Here is an 11145-nt window from a genome sequence, read left to right as displayed (position 1 = left end):
AGTCCAAACCCAGCTACTGCCACGCTCCAAGTCCAAGGCAAGGTTCTGGATCGGTGGATCAAGGAAGCTATGGCTATGGCGATGACAAAGACATTTTTTGCTGCTGCTCCTTCCTTCGCCGTACACGGTGGTGGTGGTGGTGGTGGTAGGGCTTCTGATCCACTGGTCATTCCTTTCTTCTCTCACTCTTCCATCTCTCCTGTTCCTCTTCACCGCTTCCCAACCTCGCGCTCCCTCTCCAGGAACAACAATAAGTAAGAACACCGTTCCTCTTTGCTTTCAACGCTTTGTTGTTTTTTTAATTATAATACTGAAATCATTAGGCCAATTATTATTTTCTGAGTCTGGTTCGGATACATGATCGTGATGTTCACTAAGGCATGGAAAACAAATGATCCTTGATCTTACGAGAAACGACTAGAAAGAAGTTGTACTTGTTTTGAATTTTTTGTTTAATAAAATTATAGTTGTGATTTTTGTTAATCAGTGTTCGTTTGGTAGATTTGAAGTAGTTAGTTAAGTTGAATAATCATGTTTGTGAACTCTGATAGATACTACTAATGGTTGTTCATTTCATTGAGCATCCTTTATGTCTCTTACTACTTGTTGCAATGTTATGCAGGAATGTTATATATGCTTCTGCATATGATTTTAATGCAGTCAGTTCAGCTTCACTGGTTAGTGATGTGTTTCTTGTGACGATATTGTTCATGACTACTATTTTATATTGTGATGAAGTTTAGAAGTGCGAGTAATACACATGGTTTTGTTATGGAGGGTTTACAATTGAGTTTCCTAATATATATTTAAAAACTATGGACCAAAGCACGCTAACTCGTGTTTTCTTGTAATATTTTTCTTCTTCCTGGGGGTATTTAAGATTTTAGTATCTACTAAAGATAGTGATGGCTTGTCTTTTATAAATTTGAATCCTTGAGGACAATGATTTAGCCCATGCATCTCGCGCATAACAATGTTAAAGCTGAATAAAGTTAAAACTTAGATTGGCTTGATCGATTGCTGGATGTGAATCTTTCTTGTTGTTTCCAGTTATTAAGCATTCATTCAGTTGACATTTAGTTGAAATGAAGATTATTGCTTGGCTTGATTTCCTACTGCACTACAATACAGCTAATGCCATCACATTTTAACTCCTGAATAATTTACATGTCCACTATGTATTCTATGCACATGATGTTTCCAATTATCCATGCAATTGAGTTTGTGCCAGTCAAATATAGTGGCTGCCCCAACTGAATATTGCTTTTGTCAAGCATTTGGACTTTTGTTAACTTTTAAATTTTTTTCTTTTCTCAAGTTCTCTGAGTTTTGTCAAGCTTTTATATATGTAATTCTTTTGACATTTGATTGGTTAATTCTTACTGCAGAAATCCAGTGACAATCTTGATAGTGTTCCTATGCCAATTGTAATGATAGATCAAGACTCGGATACTGAAGCAACAATAGTGCAGCTTAGCTTTGGTGATCGCCTTGGAGCTCTTATTGACACGGTGATATGGCTCTTTGAAATTTATTTGTGCTCAAACTCTAAAACTTTGCAATCCATTTGAATGTATTAGTGTATTCTTAGTTAGATATTGTTGAGGTATGAGAGCGTTGCTTTTTAGAGTTAGAGAAGATTTATTACTCCTCTTACCTCCGCTCTGTTGTCAGTCTTTACATATCCCTCATGCCATGTCAGTGTAAGTGAGGAAGGTTGTGTTCAACGTAATTATTTCTCCTCCAAATCTTTATAAGTCAGTGATGTTGCTGTCACTGTGGGGCTTACAACGTAAAATTTTACTTCTAGAGAGAGAAAAAAAATCGTATTATCAAGAATGTTTGATGGTTGAAATGAACTTGTTTGAGAAGTGTTTGAAAAGAGATGCTCAGCTACCAGATTTTCTATGCCATGTTACCAAAGGGCATCAATTCTTTCAGATTTTGTTATAGTTTTGAGTTCATTTTCTCTGTCTGCATCATTTAATAAGTATATAAGTATTGCTAATAATTGACTTATTTCTGCTTATACCAAGGCAGATGAGAGCATTAAAAAACTTGGGGTTGGATGTTTCAAAGGGAACTGTCTCCACAGAGGGACCGGTTAAGCAGACAAAGTTTTTTATTACTCAGGCGTAAGTCTTTTTGCTCTTTCATCTGGCACTTATAGCTTCTTTTTTTCTTTCTCTAAAATCATTTTTGGTGGCAAATGGAAACATTAAACCCAGAAAAGAATCTTTGCTTAATAGTTTTCTTTGTGGGGTTATTTCAGTCATTATCATCACTGCTAGTGTGCCAGTTTTTGTAACTTATCCCCATTAGACAATTATAGTTGATCTGTGACAGTGCAGAGATCCCTCCCTCCCCCCGTGCGCGCGGGGCATATTGTTTAACTGTTGCATTTTATTTAGAGCAAGTTGATTTTGAACCTCAAAACATAAGTTTTTTTTATTACATATTTTTTGTGGTGCAATAGTTAGTAGGTTTTCTCTTTGTAATGCTTTATATCTGAAAAATAACACTTGTATTTTCAATGCCTCGTTCTAGTCTTAGCATGTTTAGTTCATTTATTCTCACAGAGACACTGGCCGCAAAGTTGAAGATCCTGATATGTTAGAGAGAATTCGACTGACCATTATTAACAACTTGTTGAAATATCATCCTGAGTCGAGCGAATTACTAGCCATGGGTGAGGTGTTTGGCATAAAGGCTCCACAGAAGAAGGTGAATAGTACTCTTGTCCTTTTTTCGTAAACCATCAAGGTGGCAACTATATAAGAAAGGGCTCCCTAATTTCTTATAGCTCAGACTTTTGTCTGCTGTAGCGAATTTTTGTGCCCTACTCCATGACATTATATTTAATCATTCACACCTTTTTAGCCTTTTAGTTAGAATGCTGTTCTCTATTTATTTTTACCTAATATAAACTATGTTGTGCTTTCTCTCATTTAAGATGGTACGGCCACTATGGCAAGTTTTTAATTGTTGGAGAATATTACTGAAAGAAATTTGAACTGCTTAATGGATATGGTGGTACACTGGTATGTAGTGGTTTTGCCTGCATGACAACAGTACTTGTAGAGTTTTCTGTCTTCAGTTTTAATCCTTCAATTTTGTTATGCTGGGTACATATTGGACTTCTATACCAGAAGATTCTTGGTTCATTACAATGCCTTTATGGTTCCAATGGTAACACTTAGTCCTGTAAATATACTTATTTATTGTTGTTTTTCACAGCTTAATGCTGATATTGCAACTCATATACATGTTAAGCAAGATGGGCCCAAGAGGAGGTTTGCACTTTAAAATATGTGGATCTAGTTGTTTGATATGTTCATTGTTTGGACACAAAGCAATATGCATAATTAGTAAGCCAAAGTGCAATAGGTGCTTGAAATCTAATCCATTTTTAATTCAAATTTTATCAGCTTGCTGTACATAGAGACAGCAGACAGGCCAGGCTTGCTCGTTGAAATCATTAAAGTCATCGCAGATGTGAACATCGATGTTGAATCGGCTGAGATTGATACAGAAGTATCTTCCTCTTTCTGTCTGTCCGAATCTCTCTGTTATCTCATTTACTCTGACCTAACTTGACTTACTTTTTGTCTCAGGGCTTGATTGCTAAAGATAAATTTCATGTCAGTTATGGTGGCGCTGCATTAAACAGTTCAATGTCTCAGGTAACTTCCGTGTTCATAAGAACTAGAGAGACTTGATAAAAGCCCAAACATAACTTAAGCATTACTTTGTCCACCTTAGTATTGCATTGATTATACATAAGTTGGCTTGCTATTTACTCTCTCCATTTTCTTTCATCTGTTATTGTCACTTTCTTGTGCATCTTTAGATCAATGTATCAGGTAACATATTTATTCAGATACATGAATCCAAAGATGTATCAAAGATTGACCGTGACATATAAGGAAGCAGAGGAACTAATAATACCTAGTTATTTTGCCCAACTCAATTACCCAACAATCTCTTTCCAATTTTGAGCAGGTTCTGGTGAACTGTCTCCGTTACTATCTCCGGACGCCAGAGACAGATATTGATAGTTACTGAGGAAGCTTTCCTCTGAGGTATCACTCACCGTTACATGTAAAATAAGCCAGTGTAATGGTTCTTGTAACAATTGCCAGTGAGCCTGATATCATTTCTGGCGATTCTCACCTGGTTGCTTGTGGAATGTATGACTGTAAGGCTATAACTGTATGATCGTCCTCAAAGCCAAATGTCAGAGTCAAAAGTAGTACCATATAAATCAAACATTCCCTCGTAAGGCATCTATGGTTATTATTTTAACATTCTTCGTGCTTGGAGAAACAGTCCAGCTATCTTTGCTAGAAAATGCAACCAAAGCTTTAGTTAGAAACACTTGGAGGATAAACTGATAAAGGGAAATTTCAATTTCGTTTAAAATCAGACTTAAAATTTTATTGATATAAAAATTTGTCTTAGTTTTAGGAATAAAATATTTTCGTTGTTTTGGTTTTTCGGATTTTATAAATGGGCGTGAAAAATGTTTTTCTTCACTCTTGAATCTCTTAGGAGTATTATTAATTAAAGTTAATTTCAGCCAGCGACAACTCAAACGGCTGCAATAAAGTTCTTAAAAACACTAAACCAAAAAAAAAGTTCTTAAAAACATTAAAACTGAGCAATTCCAATGCGGGTATATTTTTTACTTTTTAGTTTTTATAATAACTGAACTAATTTAAAATTAAAATTTATATTAGATATAATCTTTAAAATGATACTGGTGTTGAGTCTTCGTTAAGTGACATTCATGAGTCTTCGTTAAGTGACATGCAACTGAATGGACAATGGTCGGAAGTCAATTTGTCTCCTATGAGTAATAGTCAAGGATCAATTTATCCTTATTTATCTACCAAAAATGATATCGCTTTACATGCTACACTAAATCAAAATTTATTTTATTTGGGAGTGATTCATCACAATTGAGACCTCATGACTAAGCCTCTAAGACTTAGATCACCTAAGAAGAATTGGTATTGAACAACTTAGACTTTGCTAGTGTAGATATTAGTTATAGGACTTAAGGACACATATTTTGTTATTTGGGCTACTTATTTTGCTTGTTGATAATTTGTCTTTGATACAATACTTTTGGTTTAAGAATAAGGGTCCGCTTAGCAAACATCAAAAAACTACTTTTTTTTATTTTTGACTTATAAAAAATTAGTACAATTTTTGAGATAAATTTTTAACTTTTTAAAAAGTTATTTAAGAGTTTTTGAAGAAGTTAAAAAATGTGACTTCTTCTATTTCAAAAGCTATTTTATCATTCTTATTTAATGCACAACTTTAATACAAGGACTTTTATAATAACTTTTCAAAGTCTAAATACAAAATAACTTATTTAAAAGTTGTTATTAATAAAAATCCTTATATTTTAAGCTTATTTTTCAAAAAAATTTATTTAAAAAATTTAGCCAATGTGGCCCTAAATGTTTTGGATTTTTGGATCTTAGGACCATATTGTAGTCCACATTATGCTATCATTAGGTGTTAACTTGTCAAAAATAGATTGCTTCTTTATTTTTCTTATCCGTATAATATATAAACATCTAAGTGCTAAACCAATATATATATATATATATATATATATATATATATATATATATAGAAAAACATCTAAGTTTTTTTTAAAGTTGGAAAAATACATGTTACAGATATATTAATTTTCTTTAAAAGTATTCAAATACTCAATTTCATCCATTTTTGTTTTTATATGCATAAAATAAAGAAAAATATTTAATTTTATTTTAAAAATTAACAAGAATAAAATAAATTATTCAATTTTAATCATTTATAAAAAAATAATCTCTTTATTATTTTTTCTAGCATAACGTGCATATTTGTGCTCATACGTTTTTCTTCGGCTGTGTTTCTTGTTTTTTTTTTTTTTTTGGGCATAGATACAGGACTAATATAATAGTACAAGAAAAACAAATTACACTAAGGTAACTCCTCTGCTATCATAAAAAATAATCTGAGCTAATTAAGTGCTTATTAGTTTGGTCAACACTTCAATAACATCCTTGTCATATGCTATCTTAGCTAGGGCTCCTTGGCACATCCTTATATTCTTGTTTGTGAACAATACAATTTTCTTTTTTTTTCTGGGTAGAATAGACAATCTAAGTTCGTTTCGGTTTTTGTTCGACATTCTATTTTTATTTTGGACTGGACATTCTAAGTTTAAAACAAAGGAGTTAGGCTCACCATCTCAACATCTAGTTTGGGATAAAATCCAACCCATGAATACTTGTCTTAAGCCCATTTCTTGCAATCCTAAATTCTAACAAACTTCCATGACCAAAAAAAAAAAAAAAAAAAAGTCTAGGGGCCAGCAGTTTTATTGAATTTTGGCCAGCATGTAACCAGCAGAGGAAGGTAAGCCATTGGATGAAATCTCACACCATCAAATCATCATTGATGGCTAGTTGATAGCTAACAATCACAAAAATTGCTGGCCCCTAGCACTGCTAAAAAAAAAACTTCGGGAATCAAGTTCTCATGTGAATTATCCACTTGGATTCATGGAGTGAGTCACAAATAAGTCATAACTCAACCAACTTGAGTTGGTCGAGTGGTCAGCTCACTCGTCCATTTAAGCAAGTGTCAGGAGTTCGAATTCCGCCTTGTGCATGCAGCAACTCATTGACCAACGGCAGACCCTTACATGGAGCTCATATCCGCGACAGATTAGTCCTTAACCTGTCGGGTTGGGGGATATCGTTTGGATAAAAAAAAAAATAAAAGTCATAATTCATAAATCATAACTCATTCATCCCCTTAAATAAGTATTGAGAAATTAAACCTCCTTAGTAATTCATTTGACTAATAATAAATTCTTAAATCGAACCAAAAAGTTTAAAATCGTAACGAATTAGTCGTGGTGTACACTTTCACTAGTGTATTATTCCTCATCAATCATCATGCATGAAACAATTGAAATGGCATTAAAATTGGGTTAAGAAAATGAGATCATTCTGTGTAGTGCCTTGGAAGACAAGCGGTGCAATGAAAATTTCTTCTTTCTAAAGGCGTACGTAGAACTAGCATTTTTGCAACCGATGGAAAAGACTAATTATTAATTAAACCTATAGATGTATATTCACTGAATCTATATTTATTATCAACTTTGCTATATTAAAATTAATTATTATAAATTTTCTTTTATAATTTATTATAAGGTTTTTATTAGTATATTCAAATCAAGAGACACCAACAACCGACGAATACTTTAAAGTTTAAAATCTTCTACTTCTTATACAGTTAGAACTGAAGCAGCATACATTATACATACACCAAAGTCGTAGAATATAATAATATCATCATCATTCATACACCGTATCATATATATACGGTGAAAACTCAAGTGAAGTCGACTTCAGGTGAAGTTGATACCTCAAAGCCGTTAAATAAAAATTTTGTCAAATCATTCAACGGTTCTGAGTATCAACTTCACGTAAAGTCGACTATACTAGAGTTTTCATATATGAAAGTGCATGCTTTAGATTTGCACTTGCATCATGATGCATTTCTTTTCGGATTGTGATTCAAGGTCAAGTTGTTCCTCCTTGGTTAGTGAAACATATTCAACTTTGTTATCATACCTTTTACTCAGAACCAAAAAGAAACACATTGCGAAAACGGTTACCAAAATAAGCAACCAACTGAACTGAAGGTTCACCAGAGAAACTGCACGGTGAAGTGCCTTATCATCACTGCACCGAACCATGTAAGTATTCATCTCAGGGTGCAGGGAGCACCCTTTAGCTTGGTACCCTGGTGTCCACAGGAAGAACCCCATTATCATGAGCCACAAACCTTGGAAGGTTATGCTCAATGATCGCACAAAACTCACCATGAAGCTATTTGGAAACCCTATTCCCATGATTGTGGTGGTTAAAGAAACAACAATGAGGATTTGTAGAAGGTAATGGTATTGGCCTTCTACTCCTGCGTGATCTCGGGTGTGAAAGTGAATGAGAAGAAATTGTTGTGCAAAAGCCATGGATGCAAGAAAATGAGTTAGTTCATGCTGTGCTTTTGTGATGATGGATTTCATGTCAAAGAACATGGTGAATGCTGCATAGACCAAGAAAGATGAAGCCATGAGGGAGTGTTCGAAGTTGTGGAGGTGGTTGGCGGGGATGGATCCATCGCTGTCAAATGGTTGGTGGAGATCTGGGGCGATGAATAGCTCCATGGCTATGAACATTGTGCAGCTTGCAATGATGAAGTTGAGTTCTAAGTATCTGAATCTTTTTGTTGGAAACCATATGGTCGATTTGAACGAGTTGGAGGAAGAAGAAGAAGAAGAATGGATCTTGATGTTGTTGAAGAGATGCCATAAACCAATCACAAAGAATCCAAACCCCAAGATTTCATGTCCCTCCAACATAGTGCTATAATAATGGAAGAAAATAAGGTTAGAAAAAAAAATGGATCTTGATGTTGTTCTATATGCTCTCAAAATGTATAACCGAATATAAACATAAATCATGCATCAATGCAAAGTAAACAAGATGAGATGTTTTATATAAACATGTTAATGTGAAAGAAGCTAATAAGTAGCTAGATAGGAATTAATGAGGGGAATAATGAGACAAATGTAAGTGAGTGAGTCCAAAGGAGAAAGGAGTGATACCCCATTTCGGAAGGGAAGATGTTGGTGGTGGTGTGCGTGTATCACAAGACGCAAAGATTTGGAATTTTACGCTAAGTATAGACACGTATAAATTAAAATGGAATGCTACCAAAGTTGAGTTGAGTTGGTAATGAGGTACATACACCATATGTTATTGCTTTGAAGGCTTTGCTACAAGTCCCACTTGGCATGAGTTTATAGGTAGGCTTATTATCATGCCTTTTATAAATGATTCAAAACCCTGTGTTATAAAGCATTAGTATTTAAATTGAGAGTCGACTTCACGTGAAGTTGATAGTCGATAATCAGTTAGATGAAAATTTAGTCAAATTAATTAAATCATCTAACAGCTCCTAGTTATCAACTTCACGTGAAGTCAACTGCACCTGAGTTTCTACTTTTAAATTGAAATAGGTTTACCCAAAATATATATCGTAGAAAATAACAATTCGATGCTGAAACATTTTGTGTTAACGTGAGGGGTTAACGCGGTTTGAATATAGCAAAAATTTCTATTTAATTTGCACTAAAATTATTAGATTAGATCGGATTTAATATCTACTGATTTTTTAGTTTGAATTCAATCCGATTCGCACATTTACGAAATATCCGTAAAATATAAAACTATTTTTTAAAAGTTTATTTTTATTTTAAAAAATTAATAAAATTTCTTTTTTTATTCTTTTATACATGTTTATTTTTAAAATAATATTAAATATTTTTTTAAATAATAAAAATAAAATAATATAACATATATGATAATTATTAGTTGAAATAAAACAAAAAATATATTTAATTATTTATTTATTTATTTTTGTATATATACGAATATGTAGATCAGATATACATATATCTATATAAAATTTATAATTCGATTCTATCAGTGTGCAGATCTAATCTAATAGTTTTATAGATTGAATTTATATTCGTAATTTCGAATTGGATTTAAACAAATACTGCGAATATACGGATGAATTGATCCATCATCAACACCCTAGTTAACATTAAGATATAAAGAAGAATTGCATTTAAAAGATGTAATATAAAAAGCATAATCCGATAATTTTATTAGTATAATTTTACGGTGATACGGAGACAGCTCAAATAAATAATCATTTCTATTTTGATAATGTTTTTTTTATACATTTATGTAAATATATATATAAAAAAATCATGTGTGGAGTAATATTATTAGAGATTGGAGTGGTAATATCATTATCCAGTATTAAATTAAAATATCTAAATATATAGTATTGATTATGATGAATAATAATATTTACACTACTTAAGAATATAGTCAAGGTAGTTTTTTTTAATTATCACAAAAGGTTTAAACTATAATGATCAGGTAAATAAATAAAGTTAAAAAAAGAGAGAATACTCCACTCCTATCTATATTATCTATATATAAGTTAAGAAAAAAAAAAGAAAATCACAAAAAAAAAAAATTATCCGAGACATAAATGAGTTTCCAATTAGTCATTGAGAAATTTTATAAGTACCTATTTATTTGGCGATTCTCATTCTTCAAATTAGTTTTTAAAATTATCTTAAAACATTTCTAATTAAAAAGGTTTATAAAAAGGATTCAACCCCAACCCCACTCCCATTTTTTTCCCTCCAAAATAATTGGTACCCTTGGTCATCTATTGGCATACTATCTAGTTGTATCGTATCTTATGTAAAAGATTCTCACTTGATAATTTAATCTTTTTTTTTTAATTATTTTATGAACGGGCCCTTAGGCTGAAAAGCAACAAGTTACAGCTTGAGATCACCATAACTCTGTTTAGTTAGACCAACTAATTCTCAATCTTCTACATGGAGGTATTAGAGCCTTGTTGCGTTTTGAGACTTAGAAGATATCCCAAAGATAATTACCAAATTATATTATTATACTAAATAGTAGTACTATTGTTTTGATTGATTACGAATTATTTGGCGTACACGTTTTGAAAATGATTTTATATATATGCATGCTTTTTTTGAATTAATTACTAATGTTAATTAGTATTATCGAGATAAGGGTTTTCGTAAATTTAGTTATATTAAAAAGTTTTAAATTTATTTATTATTTATATAATATATAATAAATATTTAAAAAACATAATATATTTATATATATAAATACTTTAACAAATATCTTAAATATATGTTATCTAAAATGCTTAAACCCTCAAAAGCGTGTGGCCTTTTCTAACTCTGATTAATTGAAACGAGTTCTATTTTCGTTTGGTGAAAGAAACTGCGTCGTTTTTTATTAGTAAAATGAGAGGCCCTGGATTATAATTTCAGCGGATTGAAATTTACGTAGATATAAATAATGCTAACTATTTATGTCTGTTTACTCAATAAATTAAAATTTCTTAATGGAGATAATTTATAATATAGTATAAAAAATAAATATGTTTAGAGTATAATTTAGAATAATTTACCATTTTCCATATAAAGAGACTCCTTTA

General features: G+C 32.0%; 2 protein-coding genes across 3 annotated transcripts; one reads left to right on the top strand and one right to left on the bottom strand.

Annotated features, from left to right (window-relative positions):
* LOC130950920 (ACT domain-containing protein ACR12) lies at positions 1 to 4305 on the top strand. Its single transcript, XM_057879524.1, has 9 exons — positions 1 to 254; positions 623 to 677; positions 1389 to 1511; positions 2041 to 2135; positions 2580 to 2724; positions 3238 to 3293; positions 3429 to 3534; positions 3615 to 3683; positions 4003 to 4305. The coding sequence occupies exons 1-9, from the start codon at positions 70 to 72 to the stop codon at positions 4063 to 4065; spliced, it is 897 nt and encodes a 298-aa protein (XP_057735507.1). The 5' UTR covers positions 1 to 69; the 3' UTR covers positions 4066 to 4305.
* Positions 4306 to 7258: 2953 nt separating this feature from the next.
* LOC130948080 (uncharacterized) lies at positions 7259 to 8846 on the bottom strand. Of its 2 annotated transcripts, none has more exons than XM_057876786.1 (2): positions 8827 to 8846; positions 7259 to 8441 (listed from the first exon to the last, which is right to left on the bottom strand). In XM_057876786.1, the coding sequence occupies exons 1-2, from the start codon at positions 8829 to 8831 to the stop codon at positions 7544 to 7546; spliced, it is 903 nt and encodes a 300-aa protein (XP_057732769.1). In that variant the 5' UTR covers positions 8832 to 8846; the 3' UTR covers positions 7259 to 7543. The 2 variants fall into 2 exon arrangements, with proteins under 2 accessions (XP_057732769.1, XP_057732768.1); XM_057876785.1 differs by having other exon boundaries at positions 8684 to 8834.
* Between the last annotated feature and the right edge of the window lie 2299 nt (positions 8847 to 11145).

The sequence above is a fragment of the Arachis stenosperma genome, chromosome 9, assembly GCF_014773155.1.
Source record: "Arachis stenosperma cultivar V10309 chromosome 9, arast.V10309.gnm1.PFL2, whole genome shotgun sequence".
Taxonomy (NCBI): Eukaryota; Viridiplantae; Streptophyta; class Magnoliopsida; order Fabales; family Fabaceae; genus Arachis; species Arachis stenosperma.
This window is presented reverse-complemented; position numbering and strand designations above follow the sequence as displayed.